At 40.2% G+C, this 26,708-nt stretch overlaps 1 protein-coding gene across 1 annotated transcript in view; it reads right to left on the minus strand.

Moving 5' to 3' along the window:
• The window catches only part of ARHGAP19 (Rho GTPase activating protein 19), a 68,238-nt gene extending 48,758 nt beyond the window's left edge, over window positions 1-19,480 (minus strand). Inside the window, exon 1 of the mRNA XM_045438410.1 lies at window positions 19,370-19,480. Within this exon, the coding sequence (XP_045294366.1) occupies window positions 19,370-19,425 (56 nt within the window). The 5' untranslated portion in view covers window positions 19,426-19,480. The remainder of the gene's footprint in view (window positions 1-19,369) is intronic.
• Between the last annotated feature and the right edge of the window lie 7,228 nt (window positions 19,481-26,708).

Below are 26,708 nucleotides of genomic sequence, written 5' to 3' on the forward strand. Positions count from 1 at the left end.
TTTATTTATTTATTTATTATCATGAGTCAGTGCTTAATTTTATCAATTTTTGTGCATCTATTAATATGACTTTTCTCCCTTATTTTGTTGATGTGGTGAATGACATCGATTAATGTTAAGCCAATCGTGCATCTCTAGAATAAACATAATATTGTTATGATATATCATTTTTATATATTGTTGAATTTGGTTTGCTAATATTTAGATTTCTCCACATTCATTCATAAGTGAGAAAGTCATGGAACTGCTTTCCAAAAGTATACAGTTCCTATGAAATCTTTCATTAAGCCAAAATGGCATAAAGTGAAGAAGCAGTCACCATTAACTCATACGGAAATTTTTTTTTGCATCTTGACCCCCAAAATAACCCCTCTTAGTCTTTTCAGATCCCTTAGGACCTATAACTCACAGATCCTCACAGACAGAGTTCAGAGTTATGGCAGCTTGCTACTGAGATGCTAAGTGCAGTGGGAAGGAGCTTGGTGGGGCCACTCTCGTTGATCAGGCTCTGAGCTGCCTCTACAATGGCTCAATGGAAAATAAACGCTGAATACTATTTTCACTTCTTTGCCCTTTTTCATAAAAATGGAAATCCTCTTTGAATTGCTTTCAGTTAGTGAAAATAGGCACTAATGGAGGTCCTTCATAAAAGTGGCCAAACACAGACGGTCAAAATGCAGGCGATACCTGTGCAGTGGCGCCACCACCCGTCCACAGTTTCACTTTCTGGGGTCCACAGATAATCTTCCTCTGACCTATCATCAGAAGGTCAACAGTAGTCTAACAACTACCACAATGCCTACATCACTCACCTCACATCTCACTGCACAGGCATATTTTCATCTCACATCATAAGAAGGGTGAGTACAGCACAAAAGATACTCTGAGAGAAAGACTACACGCACATAATTTTTATTATAGTATATTATAATTGTTCTATTTGATTGTTATTTATTGCCCTATTGTATCTAGCTTTTGTTATAATCTCTTAATATGTCTAATTTATACATTAAACATTATCATAGCTATGTACATATAGGAAAAAAGTATATATGGGGTTCAGTACTATCCATAGCTTTAGACATCCACTGGGGGGTCTTGGAACATATCCCCCATGGACAGAATGGGACTACTGTATTGTCTTCATTAGGTTTTATATAAAGGTTGTGGTGGCCTGGGGCACCTGGGTAGCTCAGTCAGTTAGGCATCCAACTATTGATTTCAGCTCAGGTCATGATCTCACAGTTTGTGAGATGGAGCCCCACATCAGACTCTGCACTGACAGTGTGGAGCCTGCTTAGGATTCTCTCTCTCTCTTTCTCTCTCTCTCTCTCTCTCTCAAAATAAATAAATAAACATAAAAAAAAAGATTGTGTTTCCATATAAAATTAGTTGGGGAATATGTCTTATTTTTCTATTTTCTGAACAAGTTTATGTGAGATTGATGTTATTGCTTCTTTAAATATTTGATCAAATTGGCTGATGAAGCCATTTAAACCTAGAACTTTCCTTGTGAGGTTTTTAATTATATATTCAATTTACTTTATGTTACAGGACTATTCAAATTTTCTATTTCTTCTTACATTAATTTTGGTTAAGTTGGACATTTCTAGGACTTTGTCTATTTCACATAAATTTTCAAGCTTTATTGGCATAAACTTGCTTATAATATCCTCTTAGGTACTTTTTTTTAAAGATTCCTTATTTTTTATTATTTTTTTAAATGTTTATTTATTTATTTTGAGAGCGAAAAAGAGAGAGCATGCATGCGTGCAAGCAGGAAAGAGGCAGAGAGAGGGGGAGAGAGAGAATCCCAAGCACCCTCCACGTTATCAACACAGAGCCCAAGGCAGGGCTCAAACTCACCAACCATGAGTCTTGACCTGAGCCAAAATCAAGAGTCGGACACTTAACCAACTGAGTCACCCACGCACCCCCTCCTTTTAGGTATTTTTTAATGGTTCCTCTTAAGAACTACAAAGTTACATAATGATGTCCTTCTCTTTGTTCCTGATATTGATAATTTATGTTTTCTCTTTTAATTTATGAATCTTATTAGAGATTTATTATTCGTTTTGTCAAGGTTACAGCTTTTGATTTTGCTGAATCCCTCTATCACGTATTTGCTGTTTATTTCATTAATTTCTGCTCTTATCTTTATTGCTTCCTTTCTTTACTGGATTCAGGGTAAAGGTGGCACTGCAAATCAGTGGGGAATCAATGACCTTTTGACTAAATGGTGTGGGACACTTGGCTATCTACAGGAGGAAAAAGTGAAAATTGACCTCTATCACACAATATACACAAAGATCATCAATTGAGGTGAGTGGCAGATCTAATGGTGAATAGCAGAACCATAAACCTACTAGAAGGTAATATAGAAGAATACATACATTCTTGAACTGAAGCTGAGGAAATTTTTTAGTTTTTAAATACCGCATTAAAAATATTAACCACAAGGGGGCGCCTGGGTGGTTCAGTCGGTTAAGCATCTGACTTGGTTTCCACTCAGGTCATAATCTCAGTTTCATGAGTTCAAGCACAGAGACTGCTTGAGATTCTCGGTCTCCCTCTCTCTTTGCCCCATCCCTACTCATGCTGTTTCTGTCTCTCAAAATAAATAAATAATCTTAAAATATACATATATTAACCATAGAGGTACCTGGGTGGCTCAGTTGTTTGAGCATCCGACTCTTGATTTTGGCTCAGGTCATGATCCCAGGGTCATGGGATCAAGCCCATGTCAGGCTCCATACTGAGCATGGAGCCTGATTAAGAGTTTCTCTCTCTCTCTCCCTCTGCCCCTCTCTTCCACACACACTCTTTTTCTTTCTCTTTTAAAAAAAAAAAAAAAAGAAGAAGAAGAAACAAACCCAATAGAAAAACAGGCATGAAATTTCAATAAAATCTCATTAAAAAATTAGCCAAATGGCCCATATATTCATAAAGAAAAAAACTGTTCAATATCATTAAATATCAAGGAAATGCAAATTTTAAAACAATGACATACTATTATCCAACAGAATGACTAAAATTAAAAAGAATGACAATACCAAAGCTTAGACAAACTGACAGTAACTCTTTTATACTGACAGTGAGGCTATAAATTGGTACAAGCATTTTGGAAAACTGTTTGGTCTTATCTACTAAAGTTGAACAAAAGTGTATCCTGTGACCCCAGCAATTCTAAAACATGTCTAATGTATGCAGCCACGTGTGCACCAAAATCATTAGTAGAAACATTAATTTCTAAACAGCCAAAACATCCAGAATGATTCCTTAAATTGTGGCATATATAATGGTATATTTTACAGCAATGAAAATGAGCCAACTCCAGTCACACGCGCCATCATGAATGAATCTCACATGTAATGATGAGCAAGCAAAAGAAGTCTCTCATACCACACACACACACACACACACACACACACACACACACACACAGACTACTTAGTATGCAAGACCATTTACATCAAATTTTGAGAACAGACAAAACTATATTATTTAGCAATACTTACTTAAGTGGTAAAATTGTAAAGAGAAGCAAAGATATATTTACCATAAAATTCAGGAAACTGGCTACCTTTGAGGAGTAGTAATTAAGAAAAGGAGGCAAAAAGGGGAGTTGAGGGGAGTTTCCAGGGTGCTAGCACTATTCTTGTGATAAATCATGGAGCTATGGGAAAAAGGAGATTCATTTGAATGACTTATAGCTAATGTTAAGGTTTACTGAAGCTGGGCAATAGGAAAATACTGATCATATTATTCTACATTCTTGTATGTAGAACCACATCTTCCAAGATAAATCTTAAGAAACCAAGCAGATTTGACCTAAATCTTGCTACAACTTGATGTTAATATCATAGAAAGTCAAAGTGAATAGTAAAGGTTAACTTCCTCATCACAGGAGTTTTTGATACGTGAACAGAACCAGGAGAATTAGTAGTTAGGCAATAGGCATACAGAGATAGTTAGGACTCCAGTATTTAAATGCATATATTAGGTAACTATCCCAAAGAAGAATAAGAGGCAGGGTCTATTAAAAAGGAAACTTTGGGGGCATCTGGCTGGCTCAATTGGTAGAGAATGTATGTGACTCTTGATCTCAGGGTCGTGAGTTCAAGCCCCACCTTAGACATAGAGCTTACATTTAAAAAAAGAAAAAGAAAAACGGCACAAAAAGAGACACTCAGATCAATGAAACAGAATAGAGAACCCAGAAATGGACCCACAAACATATGGCCAATTAATCTTTAACAAAGCAGGAATGAATATCCAATGGAATAAAGACAGGCTCTTCAGCAAATGGTGCTGGGAAAACTGGACAGCAACATACAGAAAAATGAACCTGGACCACTTTCTTACAGCATACACAAAAATAAACTCAAAATGGATGAAAGACCTAAATGTAAGACAGGAAGCCATCAAAATCCTCGAGGAGAAAGCAGGCAAAAACCTCTTTGATCTTGGCCGCAGCAACTTCTTACTCAACACATCTCCAGAGGCAAGGGAATCAAAAGCAAACATGAACTATTGGGACCTCATCAAAATAAAAAGCTTCTACACAGCAAAGGAAACAAGCAGCAAAACTAAAAGGCAACCAACAGAATGGGAGAAGATACTTGCAAACGACGTATCAGATAAAGGATTAGTATCCAAAATCTATAAAGAACTTATCAAATTCAACACCCAAAAAACAAATAATCCAGTGAAGAAATGGGCAAAATACATGAATAGACACTTCTCCAAAGAAGACATCCAGACGGCCAATCGACACATGAAAAAAATGCTCAAGGGGCGCCTGGGTAGCTGAGTCAGTTAAGCCTCTGACTTCAGCTTCAGGTCATGATCTTGCACTCTGGGAGTTCGAGCCCCTCAGGCTCTGTGCTGACAGCTCAGAGCCTGGAGCCTGCTTCGGATTTTGTGTCTCCTTCTCTCTCTACCCCTCCGCCTCTCACGCTCTCTCTCGCTCTCTCTCTTTCTCAAAAATAAATAAACATTAAAAAAAGAAAGAAAAAAAAAGAAAAAATGCTCAACATCACTCATCATCAGGGAACTACAAATCAAAACCACAATGAGACACCACTTCAAACCTGTCAGAATGGCTAACATTAACAACCCAGGCGACAACAGATGGCGGCGAGGATGCAGAGAAAGAGGATCTCTTTTGCACTGTTGGTGGGAATGCAAGCTGGGGCGGCCACTCTGGAAAACAGTATGGAGGTTCCTCAAAAAATTAAAAATATAGAACTACCCTATGACCAGCAATTGCACTACTAGGTATTGATCCAAGGGATACAGGTGTGCTGTTTCAAAGAGGCACATGCACCCCAATGTTTATAGCAGTGCTATCAACAATAACCAAAGTATGGAAAGAGCCCAAATGTCCACTGATGGATAAATGGATAAAGAAGATGTGGTATATATATACAGTGGAGTATTACTTGGCAATCAAAAAGAATGAAATCTTGCTATTTGCAACTACATGGATGGAACTAGAGGGTATTATGCCAAATGAAATTAATCAGAGAAAGACAAATAGCATATGACTTTACTCATATGAGGACTTTAAAATACAAAACGAACATAAGGGAAGGGAAGGAAGAATAATATAAAAACAGGGAGGGGAACAAAACATAAAAAACTCTTAAATATGCAGAACAAACAGAGGGTTGCTGGAGGGGTTGTGGGAAGGGGGACAGGCTAAATGGGTAAGGGACATTAAGGAATCTACTTCTGAAATCATTGTTGCACTATATGTTAACTAACTTGGATATAAATTTAAAAATAAATAAATTATTAAAAATAAATAAGAAAGAAAGGAAGGAAGGAAGGAAGGAAGGAAGGAAGGAAGGAAGGAAGGAAGGAAGGAAGGAAGAAAAATTTGTATAACCTACTTATTGTCTGCTATGATTACTCTTACCACTAGATGGAAGTCTACATGTAAGGTAATCTGCTTAGTGAAAGAACTAGAAACAGAATCCACAGCTGAAAAATCAATTACAGAATAATGAAATGCAAGTGCTTTTGAGGCATGTTGAACCCATGAATCTGCAAAATTCAAGACAGTGGGGGGAAAAATATGTATCCTGCAGATGTATCTTTTGGCTGACTGCTACCAAAACTGCATACCCACAAAAACTAAATGTTTCCTCCCTAGTGAATTGCTTAACTTGATTTGTTCTCCAAGAACCACAACCTTGGCAACATCTATCAAAATATGAGCTATATTTAAAGTTGTCTAAATCTGACTTACCACCCTAAGAGAAGTAGGCACTCTCTGACTACTTTTTCAACTGTCTGGCTCTGAAATATGGCTTTCAATGTGTCACTTTCTGGGAGAGCTGTTAGATAGGAATACACAGAAGTATTAAACGAGAGGCTATTCTTCCTTTTTCTGCATATAAATTTAAACTGGTATCATGAAAAGTTGTATATATAGAGAAAGGATAAAACAAACCCCATGTGCCCAAGCTGGCAGCATTTTTATATAACAAAAACAGTTCAAAGTTGACAAGTAGTACTACAAGGTTTCAGCAAATAATATCCAATTTCTTAGACAAGAAACATTTATATCCTAAAGTCCACCCTTAGAGTAGCTGTCCAAGGTTTTGTAATCAGGACCTCTTATCTCTAATTTAGACTCCAAAAATCTGCAAAAGTATATTTGTCCTCTACATTTGATCTCAACATAAACTAATTTCAAAGTACTAGAGCAACTTAACCTGAAATAAATTATTTAGAAATTAAAGAATTCCTGGAGCGTCTGGGTGGCTCAGTGGGTTAAGCATCTGATTTTGGCTCAGGTCATGATCTCATGGTTTGTGGGCTGGAGCCCCGCATCCGGCTCTGTGCTGACAGTGGAAGCCTACTTCAGACTCTTTCTCTCCCTCTATCTCTGCCCCCCACCTCAAAAAATAAACAAACATTAAAAAAAATTGTTTTTTAAGAAACTAAAGAATTCCTAATTGCTTATCTTAACCTTAACATTTTTGGAAATCTGACCTAAGATTTTGCCCTATAGAATAACGACCCAATGTCCTCAGTCAAGAGGGCTAATTATACCTCTTCAAAGTATCAGTAACACAAATTTATTAACATGTATTTACTTGTCAATTTGTATCCTTTTTGGGTGGCAAATTAATTGGTATTAATTAATTAATTGGTCTTTCTTTTTTTAATAAGAAAGTTTATTTGAATTAGAAAAATTACATCAAAATTCCTTATTTGGAGAAAGTTCTAAAAGATGCTTTGCTGACAATACAGTGTCTCTCTTATCATTACCTAAAATCTGTTTACCACTCAGAAAAGTATAGTCCAAACTTCAGGAAACTCTCTTTTCCAACAGACTTTAAATGACATGAGCCTCAGGCAACTAAAACACAAAGTACTTCTATGTATGATCAGATTAGGTTCCAAAGACTACTTCTAAATCTATTTGTTCCAAAGTCCAGAGTGATCCTATCCAAGAGACAGCAAGTGCTTTTGCTCTGACATGTGACATTCATATCTTTAAAAAGAGCTTCTATTACCTTAGTCAATATTCTACAAACCTAATCATAAGTCTCTTCAACTAGCATAAGAAGGTGAAATCATAGTCACTCATGTGTCATTTAAAATCAAACTAACCATGATCTACTGAGTGCTTTGCAATTTTAAGAAATCATAAGGTATAGGGACAAGACTCTAAGGTAATTTGCTGGCCTCCAGAAGTTTAAAATTCACTCAGCTTTTATTTTTTTCCCCCCACTACCTCTATTTTCAAAAATACAAGTAGCCAATTGCAGGTATAATTAAGCACAGGAGTACCTAGAGATGACTTTGAAAATTAGGTTGTAAACATTTTTTGTTTGATTGTATTTGCATATATACATTATTTTATTTTCTTTCAACTTTTTTTTTTTTTTTTTTTTTTTTTTGGGACAGAGAGAGACAGAGCATGAACGGGGGAGGGGCAGAGAGAGAGGGAGACACAGAATCGGAAACAGGCTCCAGGCTCTGAGCCATCAGCCCAGAGCCTGACGCGGGGCTCGAACTCACAGACGGTGAGATCGTGACCTGGCTGAAGTCGGACGCTTAACCGACTGCGCCACCCAGGCGCCCCTATACGTTATTTTAAAGAGCTCTTTCCGCAACTGCTAAAAATCCTTTGCATTGCAAGCGATTATGAGACTTTTTCACAGTAGTACGTCTTAAGCAACCTCCACTTTGGGAAAACACATACCTTCCCACTCCGTCTGAATGACACCAACTGTTGAGAAGATGGAATGCTGAAAAGATGGCATTCTAATATATGGGATTTTATGGTGCATCAAGTATGTAATACTTTCGAAAAAAATTTTAAGTATTTTGAAAAATACTTTTTGAAAATTTAAATATTCTAATGTCTTTTCAACACTTTTATTTCTCAACACCCAAAAAGAATCTATTTTGTCACTTAAAATACTTACACTTTAATAAAATTTAGGCTTTATCCCTTATACAATCTTAACATACATACCCTATATTTAAATTTTCAATAAAGGGGCACCAGGGTGGCTCAGTTGGTTGTGTCCAACTTCGGCTCAGGTCATAATCTCACAGTTCACGAGTTCAAGTCCTACATGGGCTCTGCGCTAACAGTGTGGAGCCTGTTTCAGATCCTCTGCCCCCCTCTCTCTCTGCCCCTCCCCATAAACATTTAAAAAATAAAAATAAAAAAATAAATCTTCAATGAAAACTGTTAACACATGATGTAGGCATGTTTCACACTGGTGGACTTTGATTGCAAGAGCCTGGTCACAAGGATAGCTGCCACAAAATGACCTTACCAAAAGAAAAAATATTAATAAAGTAAGCCTTGACACTTGCGTGAAGAAACTATTATTGCAACCAAGGGAAGGACTGTGGGGATTCTAAAATGCAAAAAAACTTAAAAATGATAAATAGACTTAAGTATACAAAAGCTAGCCATACTTCAAAGTACAACTTCCAGTGCATGTAGCAATCTCCAAGCAAACTATAAAAGAAAGTCATTGATGATAATGCCAAGTATAATATTACTAAATTGTATCACTGTATACTTTCTTGGTTTCTCCCCCAATTCTGTTTCCTATTATTTGATGAGTTATTCTTTAGCGTCATTAATATTACTTACTTGGTTTTATTTTTGTAATTGTGTTCAACATGAAAATAAGTGAAGAACTTTCTCATTATATAATCCCAATATCACTCTTTAGGTTAGTTTCTAAATTAATAAGGTTCTCCCCTACCCAAAGGTATAATTAAAACACATTTAGCAAATGTAGCTCTCATTATTGTGGCATGCAATTACAAATTTAATATTAAGACCTCTGTAGTATCTATATTTCATTCATGAATTTTGCTTTTTATTCATAGTGATAGAACCCAGCTAAGAGGGCTTTATCTCTAATCAGCTGACATATTATCTTAAAACTGTCAAATAATGTTTTACTTATTTATAATAACACATTTCAGAGACTTAGACAAAGATCAACCAAACTATTTTAATTTTCTATGGGAAAAAATGAAAAGAACAAAAAAATAAAAACACAATCATATAATGTTACATTTCTGAAGTGGATATAGCTTTATGTGATATGTTGGACATTTTCTGTTAAACTGGGGGAAGTTTATTTGTCATAGATTGGCTCAGATTATTATTGCATTTTTGTAATCTTACTGAGTCCCAAGAAATTAGTTTTATGCTACATAATAAACTCTGGTCAGTAAACAAGAGAAATGAAGCTCAAACTTGACTACATTTATTTGAAACTGATCCATATGTCTTTAAACGAAACATCTCATCTCCATATTTGTGTATACAAGCAATATTTTAATTATGTATTAATTTTTCAAAAGCCAAAGTGTTATTACTTCAGCACAACTAAATTCAGTAGGGGGTGACTAAATTTTTCTATGGTTCCGTTTCATTCTGGTGTCCAGCTTTCATGTAATAGTTCAACCTGACAAATCACCTGTATTTAATCTAGTAACTGATACTATTATTATGTTTTCATATGATCATCTTAAAAGTTATGGCTTTATAGTGTTATAGTTATGAATTTCACACTAACACATTTCCTGTTATAAAATGTACTATCATTAACGCACTCCATATTTGAATAATTACTTATAAGGTAGATCACAAAACTTGTAAACATCTGACAAAATCATTTTCCCCACTATATTACTACAGTTTTACACTTGATTACAAAAAAGAATGATAGCTTTCCTACAAAATTTTAAGTATAACTAAAGACCATAACACAAAAGATAATACAAGATCATTAACTGCCCAATCCATGGTACAAACAATAAAAGATGTACAAATTCAGCAGTAGGAGAGAGGCGCCTAGCTGGCTCGGTCAGTTAAGCGTCCAACTTCAGCTCAGGTCATGATCTCACGGCTCATGAGTTTGAGCCCTGCATCAGGCCTTCTGCTGTCAGTGTAGAACCTCTTCAGATCCTCTGTCACCCTCTCTCTCTGCCCCTCCCCCACTCATTCTCATACTCTCTCTCTCTCTCTCTCTCAAAAATAAACATTAAAAAAAAAAGAAGGTAGGAGAGAAACTCTCACTCTTATACAAGAGATGAGATTTGAGGTAGATCTTAAAGATGAATAGGGTTTGGACAGTGGAAAAAAGAAATAAGTAGTACTTAAATAAGGGGCTTGTTGGTTTGGTTGGTTTTTTAAGAAACATAAAATGTGGGGCACCTAGGTGCCTCAGTCAGTTAAGCATCCAACTCTCGGTATCGGCTCGGGTCATGATCCCACAGTTTCATGAGTTCAAGCCCCTCATCCGGCTCTGCTCTGGCAGCGCAGAACCTGCTTGGGATTTTCTCTCTCTCTCTCTCTCTCTCTCTCTCTCTCTCTCTCTCTCTCTCTCTCCCCCCCCCCCCCCCCCCCCCACTCACACTGTCTCTGTCTCTCTCAAAATAAATTTAAAAAAGAAAAGAAGGGGCGCCTGGGTGGCTCAGTCGGTTAAGCGTCCGACTTCAGCCCGGGTCACAATCTCACGGTCCGTGAGTTCGAGCCCCGCGTCAGGCTCTGGGCTGATGGCTCAGAGCCTGGAGCCTGCTTCCGATTCTGTGTCTCCCTCTCTCTCTGCCCCTCCCCCGTTCATGCTCTGTCTCTCTCTGTCCCCAAAATAAATAAACGTTAACAAAAAAAATAAAAAAAGAAAAAAGAAAAGAAAAGAAACATAAAATATGTTCTCCACATACTTATGGCAAGCCCTTTTCAAAACATAACGTTAAATAGAGGGGAGTATACAGAGAGGTTAATGAAATAGAGTAGTGGACATCTGTTTTTTGCATACCCGACATCTATTTCCCCCTTCCTCCGGTAAGAGCACCCCTATTCTCCTTTGGGCAATAAGCTCTCCCCATCTTTCAATGTATGTGGTTTGCCACCAATATCGACCCTACTCCCTGGGCAGCAAGTGTGAGCTCAGGACCCAGGCTTAACCAATGGAAACATTCTATCCTCCTCATTGATTCAAAGGCCCACAGAGTCAAACCAGGAAAAGATTTAATTCCAGAGTCATGCTAGATGCTAAGATTGCTAAACCTGTGGAATGTGAGACTGGAGCTGCTGGTGGTCCTTTACTGCATCTTTTGTAAAGAACTTGCCTTTTCAAAAAGCAGGAAAAAAAGGAAGGAAACCAGATCTAAGAAAGCAAGAAGCAGATGCCTCATGACACTGAGATTTGAGAATTTCAATACAGACTAAGCCATGCTCGATCTACCCCTTGGACTTTTCATTTTCTTAAGCCAATCAATAGCATCTCTTTGCTTAAGCTAGTTTAAGTTTCTGTCACATATAACTGAAAGAATCCTAATAAATATAAATGCTAAAAATGTCACCCCCTAGGGGCGCCTGGGTGGCTCAGTCAGTTGGGCGCCCAACTTCAGCTCAGGTCATGATCTCACAGCTCATGAGTTCGAGCCCCGCGTCAAGCTATTGTGCTGACCATTCAGAACCTGGAGCCTGCTTCGGATTCTGTGTGTGTGTCTCTCTCTGCCCCTAACCCACTCACATTCTGTCTCTATCCGTCTCAAGAATAAATAAACATTTTTTTTTAATTAAAAAAAAAAAAAAATGTCAGCCCCTAGTATAAATCCCAGCCCCTCTTTGGTCATTTTGGTATTCCGCCTCCCTACTTCTTCCTTGGGAAATCTCTCTTCTCCTAGATCACCTCTTGCTGGGCTCATTATCACCACCGCCTCTAAAGCCTGCCCTAAGGCTGTGGCTGGCAGCCTCTACTAGGAAGTTACCCTCTCTTCTCCATATTTTCTTTTTAATTTTTATCTTATCACTTGTGCTTCTCCTTTCTGTACCATTTTTCCAATGCCTCTTGGCTTTTTAATAAGCCAGTCTTGGGTTTTCTTACAATGTGAACTTCTGTTCAGCCAAATGCACCAATCACAGCACACAGCATGCAGCCTTTGGTTCTTCAGCTCAGCTCATTTCAGTGATTTTCATTGTCCCACGTTATTCAAAGGTTCGTTTAAAAAAAAATAACAAAACTTTCAAGCTTAATGCTGTGTTATGCCAAATAACTGATGCTGATATTAAATCTAAATTCAGGATAAAAGGGTATTACTCTAATAAGTATAACTAAAAACTACACTTGTTCAAAAGATTCATGTGCAATACCCAGACCTAGAACAAGGCCAAAAAAAATTATTATACATTAGACCCTAGCAGAAATGCAATTAACTCTTAAAATTATATATATTTCAAGATCATTACAAACAACAATTTCTAAAACTTCGTGTAACTACCTACCGGAAACCCCATTTAAAGATAGGGAAATACGAAAGTAACTTGCTCAAAGACACAAACTGCTTTAATTGAGAGAACAGTATCAATAAACAACACACCCTCTGGGATCTCTGCAAGTTTGAAACTGCAAAGATCAGTAAGGTAATACTAACACTTTACACATCAGCATGCCTCAAAAAAATAAAATACAGATAAGCAATAGTTATCAGGTTAAATATAATTTAACAGTCTTGGGGGGCTTGGGTGGCTCAATCCGTTGAGCGTCCAACCTCAGCTCAGGTCATAAGCTCACAGTTTGTGAGTTCAAGCCCCGCATGAGGCTCTCTGTTTTCAGCACAGAGCCCACTTTGGATCCTCTGCCCTGCTCTCTCTCTGCCCCTTCCCTGCTGGTTCTATATCAAAATAAATACATACATTTTAAAAAAATAGATAAATATAATTTAACAGTCTTGCTCTAGGTTCTTTATTCCAGGAAACAGTCATTCCATCTAGAAAGCATATAGACTTTTACAAGTTTACATGCAAATAAGTGTGTCAGTGCAAATTTAACCACCCATCACTCTCTTGTCTTCTCTGATGTGTTTCTGTCCCTCCTCATCCTTTCAGATCCTACCCAGTATCTCATACTCTTCCACAGAAGTCTTAGGAAGTGCTACAGCAAGGGAGGCAAGGAATTAGAGTGAGATGATTATCCACATGTGCCAGTTATTGATTTCATGCCTCTCACCCACCCTTGCCTACTCTGCAAAAATGGAGCTGGAGCCCTTAAATATATTTCCTTCTCCAGGCACCTGGATGGCTCAGTTGGTTAAGTATCCAACTCCTGGTTTCCACTCCGGTTATGATCTCAGGGTTTGTGGTTTGACCCCCCCGCCCCCAGTGTGGAGCCTGCTTGGGATTCTCTCTCTTTCCTTCTCTCTCTGCTCTCCCCACTCATAAGCTCTCTCTCAAAATAAATTTGTTTACTTAAAGTTTATGTATTTTCTTCTCCAGCTGGCATGACAATGAGAGTTCATAAAGAACACAGGGGTGACACTGCAGGAGGAGGAGCCTTTCCCTTTCCCTGGCCCCAGGGCACTCCACTAGGAAAGCTCCTGCAGCATGCACAGCTTCTCCAGTACCCAGATCCCACAGCATAGGCGGCTTCTCCAGTGACAGCCTCCTGCAGTCTATGGCACTGAGCAGCACCCATAAGCCAGTAGCTCCCTAGGAACAGCTTTCCCCAGTACCCTAAAGCATGGATTTCTAGCAGGCTGTATGAGGTGAATTTCCAACAAGTTCCACCACAGCAACTTTTCTGCCATTCAATGTGAGCCATAGCCATGCCTTAAACAAAGCGTGGACCTCTTTCTTGTACGTTCTATCTCAGCCCTAAGGATTATAGTGGATTCTTTTTTTTTTTTAATCAAGGTATAAATGGCAAATAAAATTGCAAGATGTTTAAAGTGTACAACATGATGATTCAATATATATAAGCTGATTCTGATATCTACTATTTATATAATCTTTAGAGATCTCTTTTACTTACTAGCCAATCCCTGTTAACTCCAATCCCACTATAGTTAACAATTCTTTATATTAAACACTTTTTGCTCAAATTACTGTATAGTTTCTGTGTCCTAGTTGAACCTCAACTGATCTATCAGGTAAAACTAGCAAACCATCAGCACAAAATAGATGGGCTCTGGCATTTCTAGAAAAAAACCCATCCTAAAAAATGATTAATAAAAGTGTAGTTAAGAGAATTCACACAAGGTAACCAGAGGGTATCTTCAAGAAGGAAATGAGATCATTGCTGTTAAAAAATAATAATAATAACAAGCATTAATATAATCAACTGTAGTGTATCCCTCCCAAAGATAAAATAAGGCAAACTGGTGTACATAACTTGTATATTCTTTGTGCAAATTACCAAATTTGCATTTAGCAATTGGCTTCTTGTGAGCCTGAATGGAGTCAGTCTCCTCAAACCCACCTAATGGATAAAATAGTGTCTGAACTCACAATAACAAAAACAGACTGCCACTCTCTAATGACCTTCCACATAACCAACCAGCAACCTCCAGCTTTAACATTTGTTAATCTCACAAACTCTACAAAAGGTCAGAAGCAAAGAAAAGTAAGCCACTTTTATGTCGATTATTTTAAAATTCTATTCCTTCTTCCCCTCTCCTTCCACAAGACTGGCCTTGTCTATAAATATAATGATCAAACCCTCTAAGCCAGGTAATTGATAAAAATATAAAATGAAATGATTCAGATTCAAGAAAGACCATTGAAGCAGGTCTGCATGGCTCAGTCAGTTAAGTGTCCAACTCTTGATCTCAGAGCACATCATGATCTCACAATTCATGGGGTCAAGCCCCAAGTCAGGCTCTGTGCTGACAGTGTGAAGCCCGTTTGGGATTCTCTCTCTCTCCCTCTCTCCCTGTCCTCCTGCTCACTTGTGCTCTCTCTAAATAAATAAATAAATAAATAAACTTTAAAAATGAAAAAAAGAAAAATCACTGAAGAATCTATTCCTGTGCCTGCTTTGGCAGCACATATACTAAAATTGAAAAATCTATTCCTCATTACCCTTCAGATAGAATATTTTTTAATGTTTATTTATTTTTGAAAGAGAGAGAGAGGGAGAGAGAGAGAAAACACAAGAGGGGGAGGGGAAGAAAGAGAGGGGGACAGAGCCTGTCACAGGGCTCAAATTCATGAACCGTGAGATCATGACCTGAGCCAAAGTCCCACACTCAGCCAACTGAGCCACCCAGGTGCCCCCCTTCGGATAGGATTTGACAGCACAAATACAAAACTGGATTCAGGTATTTAAATCATGTTTTCCCACTTGTGCATGTGAGAAGAGGCAAGTCTTCCAAAGATCAGTAAAGTTTCCCTTTTTCCCTTTTTTTTTTTTTCCATCTATCACTTTTCTTGAAGGGTCACACTGCTGTCTTATCAAAGGAGGAACAATATAACAAAAAAGTCTTCAGGAAATTATGTGTTGAGTAACCAATATTCCACTCTCTATGGTGTATTTAAATTAGCAGAATACAGGACCCTTTCCCCATCTATAGGACTTTCCTTATCCTCCAAAAACAATTCCAAAATGGAATGCAAGCATCCAGTAAGTAGTCGTTTCCTAAGCTTCCTGCTGTTCCTAAATTCTAGAAACAGGCTTGGGCCCCAAAACTTGGACACTGCTGGCATATTAACTGTCACCAACTTATGACAAATGTTATCACTACCATGGCTTGTTATGCTTCCCTCCAACCGTGGATGTTCCCATTTGCTTTTCTAGGTTCACAGCAGGTTTCTTTTTCCCCGTGAATTTTGGGGTTAAAAAGCTTGTGACTCTTTGTTATCAATTTCCCCTCTTCATCTAATAATAGCACTTTTATTGTATGTCTGTTCAATTCAAAAAGTACTGAACTGGGCGCCTATGTGGCTCAGCTGTCAAGCATCTAACTTTGGCTCAGGTCATGATCTCACGGTTCGTGAGTTCAAGTCCCACATCGGACAAGCTTGAACCCTGCATCGAGTGAGCTCGTGCCCTGCTTCAGGTGAGCCTCACTTCTTTCTTTCTCTCTCTCTCTCTCTCTCCCTCACTCTCTCTCTTCCCCCTTTCTCTGTCTCTCTCTCCCTCTGCCCCTCCTGGGATTCTCTCTCTGCCCTCTCACTTGTGCCCTCTCTCTCTCTCTCTCAAAAAAAAAAAAAAAAGGTACTGAACTGTATTTCCCTAATGCCAATTATGTAGGAGAAATGGCTATAGATTTTCCTGCTTTAGCTTTTCTCTCTTTGGTCTTTGAAAGTTTTAAATATTTTTATATTGCTATTGGTAGAGTGGATAGCTTCTATTTGTGGATTCCCCTTTAGAATTGTTCACTTAAGAGTAACTTGAAGGTAGGGGAGCCTGGGTGGCTCAGTCACTTGAGCATCCAACTTCGGCTCAGGTCATGATCTCAGTTCCTAAGATCAAGCCCCACATCAGGCTCTGAGCTGACAGCATGGAGCCTACTTGGGATTCTTTCTCTCCCTCTCTCTCTGCCTCTCCCCCACACAAGCACACACACACATACTCTCTCTCAAAATAAACTTAAAAAAAAAAGACTATTATTCATTCATTATTGACCACCTATGCAAAGCTAAGCACCGGGAATAAGTAATAAAAATAAACATGTGTCCTGCCCTCAAAAAGCCTTACAGAAACCTGAATTTTCTTTTATAATAGGAAATTGATAAAAGTTTCAAATTCAAATAAAATTCTGTAAATACCTGCTGATCATATAACTAAACCTGGCACTTAAAACTTAAATTCAATTGGCAACATCCTTTAAAGGAATTCAAACTACTCCTGCTACAGACTAGTATTTTGTCTTCAGGTTTTCATCACAATTCAAGATTTTAAAGCAGGATGAGAGATGAGCTCATCAAATTTATCAATCCCCTCTACAGTGTCCAGGCACCAATGATCAACCATTTATAGACACCTCCAAGAGTGAAAAACTCTTCCCTGTAAGATATTAACACGCTCAACCATGTCTATCTCAGCTAGGGAAGGAGTCCAGTGCCCATTCATAAACCCAACTTCCCAAGACTTGGAATCTCTTATTCAATATAAATGGCACCAAGAGACACCAAAGTGTTTACACTTTACACTGAGGCAATGAGAATAATCTCACTCTACTAAATTCTAATATATAAGTAATCAGTTGAGACAACTAAGGTCTCAAGGCTGTGGCAAGACCACCTGGAAATTCTTTCTGGGAAAAGCTATCTTTTGGTGTGCCTGTAGAAATTATGATTTCTTAAACTGCAGATCTGTTCTTTAGTTCTACCAGGAAAAAGAAAATCTATCACATAATGGTTGTTACCTGCTAGGCTCAGTACTAAGCACTTTATTTTTTTTTTCTTTTTTTTTTCTTAATGTTTATTTATTTTTGAGAGAGAGAGAAACAGAGTGTGAGTGCGGGAGGGGCAGAGAGAGAGGAAGACACGGAATCTGAAGCAGGCTCCAGGCTCTGAGCTGTCAACATAGAGCCCTACACGGGGCTCAAACTCTCCAACTGTGAGATCATGACCTGAGCTGAAGTCGGATGCTTAACCAACTGAGCCACCCAGGTGCCCCAGGTCTAAGCACTTTAAAAGGACTGTCTAATTTAATACTGACATTCTCTGGAGTAGACACCATTGTGCCCATTTATAAATAAAGACACTGAAGCTGAGAGAGCTTTAAAAATTGGCTGAGTATTTTATATATGATCCAGCAATCCCGCTTGTATTTATCCAAAAGTATTGAAATCAGGATCTCAAAGAATTACTGGTACTCTCATGTTCACTGAGGCACAATTAACAATCACTAAGGTATGGATCAAGTTAAATGTCCATGGACAGATGAATGGAATAGCAAAATGTGGTATATACACAGAATGGAATATTACTCAGCTTTTAGAAAGAAGAAAATTCTGCAATAGGTGACAACATGGATGAACCTTATAAGCCAGTTACTGGAAGACAAATGATTCCACTTCTATATATGAGGTACTAAAATAGTCAATTTCACAGAAGGAAGAGTAGAATGGTGAGCATCCATCTACATCCAAGAGTAGAGCTGAGCATCCGACTTCGGCTCAGGTCATGATCTCACAGTTCGTGAGTTCGTGAGCTCTGTGCTGACAGCTTGGAGCCTGGAACCTGCTTCTGATTTCTGTGTCTCCCTCTCTCTTTGCCCCTCCCCCGCTCATGCTCTGTCTCTCTCTCTCTCTCTCTCTCTCTCTGTCAAAAATAAAAAATTTAAAGATGAATAAGCTCTTGAGATATGCTGTACAACATTGTACCTATCGTCAACAATATTATCTCATACACTGAAAATTTTGCTAAGAGGGTTCACGCGTAGATGGCTCAGTCGGTTCAGCGGCTGACTTCAGCTTCGGTCATGATCTCAGGGTTAGTGAGTTGGGGCCCCTACACAGGGCTCTCGGTCAGTGTGGGGTCGCTTGGGATCCTCTGTCCCCCTCTCTCTCTGCCTTTCCCCACCCTCAGAAATAAACATTTACTTTAATTTTATTTATTTATTTATTTATTTATTTATTTATTTATGTATTTGCTAAGAGGGTAGGCCTCGTGTTAAGTATTCTAAAGCACAACGAAAATTTTTATTTAATTGGCACAAGAACTCAAACCCATTTCTGGCACTCCAACCCTCGCTCCGACTTTAACACATACACTGCGGTACTGACAGAGCTCTCTCCCGGCACTGTGTGACGTTAGGGAATTCGCTTAACAGCTCTGGGCTTGAGTTTCCTCACCAAGGAAGCTCAGCGCAAAAGCAAGCAGAGCTGCCACCACCAACCGGTGGGTCTGCAGCCAACGCTGCGGACAGACCTCCGGAGGGCATCAACGGGACCAAGTGGAGGCCAGGCTGGATCCCAGCTCCTGAGCCAGACCGCAGGCGTGAAGGTGAGAAACGCGGTGGCAGGAAACAACAAAGCGTGGCCCCGCTGGGTCACCATGACCCAAAGGAAAAGCGTCAGTACGACCAGCCCACGGCCTCGTTTCCAAGGAAGCTGGACCAAGAACTCGGCTCACCTCCGGCGGGAATCCCTGGCTGGCACCTCCCCTTCACTCTGCGCCTCTGTCGCCATCTTAGTCAGCAAACTTCTTTCTCCGCCCCCATCTCCGGCCCCGCCCCCACGCCTTTGGATTGGCTAAGGTGTTTCCCCCCTCTTCCATGCGATTGGGTGACTTTACCACCCCTCCGCAACCTAAACAGTTTCATGATATTATTGGTCTATTCAAATTACTAACGGTCATTGGTCGCCCCCAGCCCTGGCGGAAAAAAAAAAAAAAAAAGGATCCCGGAGGAGACCGAGCCCCGAGACCTGCTGGGGGTTGTAGTTTTTTGTTTTGATTAGCCCTTCGCATTCCACCTACTTTTTAAGGTTCAAGTCAGAAATCCCCAGCCTAGGCTCAAATTATGTCCTGATGTGTAAATCTCAGAATTATACAACTGTCGAATTTGAAATTGACTTTAAGTTAATTCTCTGAAATGCAAGATTCGAAAAATAATAATAATAATATAATAAAATGCAAGATTCGTTTTCTGTCCTGACACAGAGACACATGCCTAGAAGGCTAGGTATAGCGCGGCAAACAAGAAGTATGTAACTATTACATTTCGTTCACAGCCCGCTTGCTTCAGACAGTCACACAGCACAGCCGTGGGTCACTTCTGCTTCTTTCCACACGCTCCCTTCCGGCTTCCCAGAGAACCCACAGACTTTGCCTCTCTGGTCTGAAACATGGAACCAAAGGCTGCCTAACTTTGTCCCTGACTGAGCTTTAATGCTTAGTGATAGAAATAATCATAATTCTGCTTGCTCTCCCTGCCTCATGGGCTTCTAGTGAGGATTCACTTCTAGTGAGGCAACAGATGTGGGAACATTGTAAACTTAAGGCATTAATGTTTTTTTCTGTACTGTTTTACTATGCAGGATTTTTCTAGGGATATTTTTCTTGGGGTTCCTTCGGACATCCTTTCCCGTGAGGTTCCTCCCAGCATTCTTCCCTTTCACTAAGCTCTACCCACATGTGTTTCAGTTTCTCAGCAAACTCTTCCTGCCTCCAGCCTTTGCACTTGTTACTTTTTCTGACTGGCCCATTTTTCACTTTATTATTGGTCAGGTCTCAGCTTAAATGTCAGTGGTTGGGATGGCTTCCATGGCCCCCACTATATTAAATCAGTTTACCAACTACACTTTCACAGAGCACTCTATACTCGCCCTTCATAGCTTTCATAACCACTTAAAATTATGTAGTCGTTTGTATGACTATTTATTTCATGTGAAGTTTCCCAACTAGACTTCCTACCACACATGCACAGAGACTACATCTAGTTTGCTCCCCATGGCTTCTGACACATAGTGACCTTTCAATAAATAGTTTTTGAACAAATGATTAAACAAGTCCTCAGATTATATAATCCAAAACAAAAACTGAATCTCATGATCCAATAGGTTATTTCAATTGATGACTTCATATTAAAAGTTTGATGAAGGGGCGCCTGGGTGGCTCAGTCAATTAAGCATCTGACTCTTGGTTTCAGCTCAGGGCACGATCTCAGTTCCCGAGTTCGAGCCCCACGTCTGGCTCCACACTAACAGTGAGGAGCCTGCTTGGGATTCTCTCTTCCTCTTTCTCTGGCCCTCCCTCACTCTCTCTTTCAAAATAAATATAAGAAAAAAATCTTTACAAAGTTTGATGAAAGTGTTAAAATAAAATTGCTTTATTTTATTTATTTATTTTTTTAGAGAGAGAGAAAGAGTATGAGAGGGAAAGGGGCAGAGAGAGAGAGAGAGAGACAGAAGATCTGAAGTGGGCTCTGCACTGACAGCAGAGAGCCCAATGTGGGAATGGAACTCAACAAACTATGAGATCACGACCTGAGCTGAACTCGGACGCTTAACTGACTGAGCCACCCAGGTGCCCTATTTTATGTCTTATGTTTAACAGATGATCTCTGTTGAACAAATACATGAAAAGAAACATACAATTCAACAAACACGTATCAGTGAAATTGTTCATTGAACCCGCGACAGGCTTGGAAAATCCAAGCTGCATATTTGGTATAAATACAAAGCAAGGAACACAAGGCTCAAATTCTGCAAAGAATTTCTCCCAAGAAGGAACAAGTTTTGTTTTTTGGTGTTTTTTTTTTTTTTTTTTTTCCTAGCTGCATGAGACCCAGCATCAACTGACTGATTGGATTGAATGGCTGTTTTCACACAGAAGAAATGTTCACAACTTTAAAATTTCACTGCTACAACCAGGTAGAATACCACACCACTCTATTTCTGGTTTATCTGTTTTGATGACATTTTTATACAAAGCCCTTAACGTTTGGAGAACTACAGCACGGTAGTTAAGAGCATGGGTTCTGGAGCCAGTAAGCCTACTTTGAAATCCTAGCTCCGTTACTTCTAACCGTGACCCAGACAACTTATTTCACTTTCTGAGTCCACTTCCTCCTCTGAAAAACGAGGATAATAATAAGTACTCCCCAGCCGACGAGCCTGCCGACAAGCAAGGGGGTCCTGGCTCCCCTGAAATCATCCTTACTCAGTCTGGCTGCTGACTGCCAGCCTGGTGATAAGCATGGCTGTACAGCAGGTATTCATGAACAGTTCAGAAAGTCATCTTGTTTCCAACAGTCTGGCTGAACCGAAGGTCATGGAAAAGTGGCCCCAGCCCTGCAGGAGTGACAGACTGGGAGAGACAAAATGAACACACATAAGTCACATACAACAGAAGTCAGGTTAGAATTACAGAGGACTATATATTCAAGCAGAGAAAAGACTCCTAAGAATTCAGAAGTATGGCGCAGGGAAGAGGGCCAGGGCCACAAATGTCACTGCACCTCCATCTGGCTACCTCCAACAAACTGCAAGCATCTTTTTATATTGCTTAATGACACATATAATACGTGAAGATATTCCCCTTGTAAAAAAAATTTAAATAATACAGATAAAAATCTCCCTCGTCAACCGCCCCTACCTCTAGTCCCTCCTCTAAGAAACTATTTTCAGTTTAATATATGTTCTTCTAGATCTTTTTCCATACAGTACATTCATTCAGGAAATATTTATCGAGGGGCGCCTGGGTCGCTCAGTCAGTTAAGCATCTGACTTCAGCTCAGGTCATGATCTCGTGGTTCATGAGTTCAAGCCCTGCATTGGGCTCTGTGCTAACCACTCAGAGTCTGGAACCTGCTTCGGATTCTGTGTCTCCCGCTCTCTCTGCCCCTCCCCCACTCATCCTCTGTCTGTCTGTCTGTCTCTCTCTTTCTCTGTCTCTCTCAAAAATAAACATTAAAAAAAATATTTATCGAATATGTACGATGTGCTAGGTCCTGTTCTAGGCCTGGAAATATAAGAGTGAACAAAGCTAAATTCCTTTTCTTATGGCATTTCTTTCCTTTTTTTTTTTTTTTATTAGGGTATTTTTTTAGTAATCTCTACACCCAGCATGGACCTCCATCTCATGACCCTAAGATCAAGAGTCACATGCTCTACCAACTGAGCCAGCCAGGCTTCCCTTAATTTTTAGATAAATTGTGATATATTGTACACATTATCCTTAGAAGTGCATCTTGGACATCTATGTCAGTACACATAGACCTGCCATTACCCTTTTGAACAGCTGTGTAGTATTCCACCTTACAGATGCTCCCTGGCTTATTTATTTTAATTTTTTACATTTATTTATTTTTGAGAAACAGAGAGAGACAGAGCATGAGTGGGGGAAGGACAGAGACAGAGGGAGACACAGAATCCGAAGCAGGCTCCAGGCTGCTGTCAGCACAGAGCCCGACCCAGGGCTCAGACCCACAAACCGTGAGATCATGACGTGGGCCAAAGTCGGACGCTTAACCGACTGAGCCACTCAGGTGCCCCACTCCCTGGTTTATTTAAACAACTTCCTCCAGACATAAAACAGGTTTATATCAATCTGGATTCAAGCACTGGAAAGTGACTTTGGCTAACAGAAACTGGATTTGTTATGAGGATACTAGGTTGAAGAGCTGGCAGGAAGGAAGGGGGCTAGGGAGCCAAAAACCCAGCCAAGTTCACACCATTCAGTGCCACTTGACTCAGCACATTCACCCCTCCACTGATTTCCCATCTGTCCTTAGGTCTCCCCATCAATCCCTGGAGAGAAAGAGTCATGAGTGAGAACATCTGATTAGCTGGGCCAAGGTCACGTGCCTCTACCTTTCGGCCTGGAGGAGAGCCCTATCTCCCACCAAAGTTCTCCCAGTGGGGAACTACCCACTAAAGGGGGGCAAAGTTAAAGGGCAAAGGTAGGCTACAAATTACTCCCAATTTTCTTGCTTCCTGGGACACCTGTTTATTGTGGGCTACGGCAAAGTTTAACCATTCAGTCTCCTTCAGACACACCAAAGACTAACACTTACATTATTCCATATGCCAAAAAACGAAGTTATCTCCAGCTTTGCTATGGAATCCTCTTTAAGACCGGCCACAGGGTAAGTGGAGGCAGGAACTCAATGGGGTGAAGAGAAGAGGAACCGATTCTGTGCAGCTAAAAACAACCCGGGTCAGGGCTGGAACCCCACGGGAAAAACTCTGGGGGTCATTTTCCCCAGCCAGGATAACAAGCTGGGAAACAGCCAGGTCACTGGCAAGAGGCTGGCAGAGAGAAACACTGGAAGCACATTCAGTCACGGAGCATTTGTGATTGGGATTTACCATCTGTCAAGCACTGAGCTCAGCATTGAGCATTGAGCCATGAATCCTACCTCAGAGAGTTCAGACTGTAGCTGGGAGCAAAGGGGCAGGCTGTCTGGGCTTCAACAGAGGCAAGGAACAAACTCTCTGAAAGCCTGAAGGTATCGCAGGCAGCCAGGCCTGGCGCAGGCGTCGGATCTGAGGGAGGCTTAGGGTGGTCCTGAGTCTTGCAGAGTAAGTTTAAAGTCCCGAAAACTGACCAAATTATTCTGTATTGGAATCTTTCTGGCCCTCTAATCAAAAACACCCAGACCTCAGGTCAGGAGGCCCCAAGTGCTGATGGCTAAGTTTCAAAGCAGTAACATGTATGTGATGTTCAGGAACGGGCAGGAACATTATGAACTCGCTGTGTTGGGTGTTATCTCCACAGTCATGTGAGCTGAAGCCTGGATGGATCCTTTTTTCCGCCACTGTAACCCATCCTTATGGAGATTGCTTTGGTATGGAGAGAAATTTTGCACATAAAGTTTCTATAGCTATTAGGAAGTAGGGTGAAGGTCAGAAAAGGCCCCAAGGCTTCCCCTATCTCTTTGTTCTCTAGGAGAGCCTTCAGAGTCAGCTTGTAAGGTTCCCCATTCAAAATAGGAAAGTAAAGGAAATTGTCCTTTAGCCCTCTGTAGGCCTGTACAACCATCCCCACCCATATGATCCGTCTTCTTTCAAGGGTGTAGAAAGAACGGCCTTGCTCATTCAGTCATTCATTTATTCACACTTCAGTGTGAATTAAGTCCAAGGGTACCTCTTTTGGAACATGTGAATGTAAAGGACCACTTCTAATTGTGAAAGGCTTGTTGCCCGGTTAAAATAACTTCACACAGTCATTTAGATTAGGAAACATGAAAACCTTCTGGGGACTCAAATGCATCTCAGATTACCACTGCTGCATTTCTAGATTTGTTTATAGATTGCTTGATTAGTTTTGGAGACTGGAGGCTCTATGAGTTAAGGACTATATTTAGTTTTGCTTACCCAACTATTTGTTGAAGGAATAAAGGAACGAGTTAATCAATTAAATCAAGGAAGTAATAAATGAAACAATAAAGTTGCTCAGGCCTTCTGGAAAAACTACATCCTGCCAATACTGGAAATGGGCTTTTGTTTTGATGCACCCAGCAACTCTTAAGGGATCCTCTACTTCCCTATCTCAGTCCAAGAGTTTTGGGTATGACTGGCCCTATCTCTGGCTATAGGGGTGGGCAAAGAACTCAGGCCTGACCAATCAGAGGACTCTCACTTCTGAACTTAAGAGACTTACAGTCTAGACCAGCCCAAGTAACTACTGAAATAAAGAATGTTCTAACAGCCCCCACTGAGGGAACTGAATGGGGTGGGAGAGCAGAGGGCTGAGGAACCACCACCTACTGGGGAGATCAGAGACAGCTTCATGAAGGAGATTCACTTCACAGACTGAGCAAGACTGAGATGGCTAGAGATGTGGGAGAAGCCATTCTCTGCGCAAAGAACAGCACCAAACACAAGAGACAGGAACCTGGCTTGTGTGGGGGTGGAGGACAAGAGGTTTGGAAGAATGGATCAGGGCCAGTCCTCTAAGAGTTCTGGATACTGTGTCAAGGAGCTAAGGGTTTTGCTCCGGAGGCAACGTGCACATATTCACAGTGGGAAAGGTAGGTAACCTGAGCAGGATTGGGCATTAGGAAGTTGATCTGCCACAAGAGTGGATTAAAGGGAAAGAGGCTAGGGTCCAGAAACAAGTTGCATGCGCCCAGCCAAGGAAACACGGAGGGCATCCGCAGTGGGACCAGAAATAGGGCATGACTGCTAGCAGAGGCACTGAAGGCCTTGGGGAATAAGAACTAGGCAGAGGTAAGAGACCACATCGCTGCGCCTGGGTAACGGCATGTGGGTAGTGGCTTGAGAAGGGCAGGTCTAGGCATCAACCAAAACAGAATTTGAATCCTGGCCCTGGCACTGGTAGTCTGTGTGATCTTGGGCAAGTTTTCTTATCTCTGGGCCTTGGTTTTCCTCTCCATAAAGAGGATAAAACCAAACTTAGAGGTTACTGGAAGACTAAAGGAAATAACATCTGTAAAGCACTTTTCCGTAGAGCTTTTAGGTACAAAGTTTCTTTTGGGGATGATGCATATATTCTAAAGTTAGATTATGGGGATGGTTGTACAACTCTGGAAATATACTAAAGGCCACTGAACTGTACAATTTAAATGGGTGAATTTTATGGCATGTAAATTATGTCTCAATAAAACTGTTAGAAAGAATAATCAGTATGTGGTAGCTACTATCATTATCAGCTTCGGTTCCTGATCTGAGTATTTCTCATAGACCTGCCTGACTGGCATTGCTCTCCAAACCAGCTTTGCAGATTTTCTGATTATAGTAGCATTATCTTCACAAAGTTTCTGGTTGGCCTAAACAAGGTAGAATGTTATTTCTTCCTCACAGAAAAGAGATCCAGAGGTAGGCAGTCTAAGACTGCATTTGACTCTTCAGACGTTGTTTGAGATTCCTTCAAATGCACTGCTCTTTTCATAGATCCGTGTGGCTGCTGGAGTTCCAGCTAACACATCCACATTCCAGGCAACACGAGGAAAGAAAAAAAGAAAGGTTTGGCCCCCTTCTACTAGGGTGACTTTCCAAAAGTACCA

Source organism: Leopardus geoffroyi, chromosome D2 (genome assembly GCF_018350155.1).
Source record: "Leopardus geoffroyi isolate Oge1 chromosome D2, O.geoffroyi_Oge1_pat1.0, whole genome shotgun sequence".
NCBI lineage: Eukaryota > Metazoa > Chordata > Mammalia > Carnivora > Felidae > Leopardus > Leopardus geoffroyi.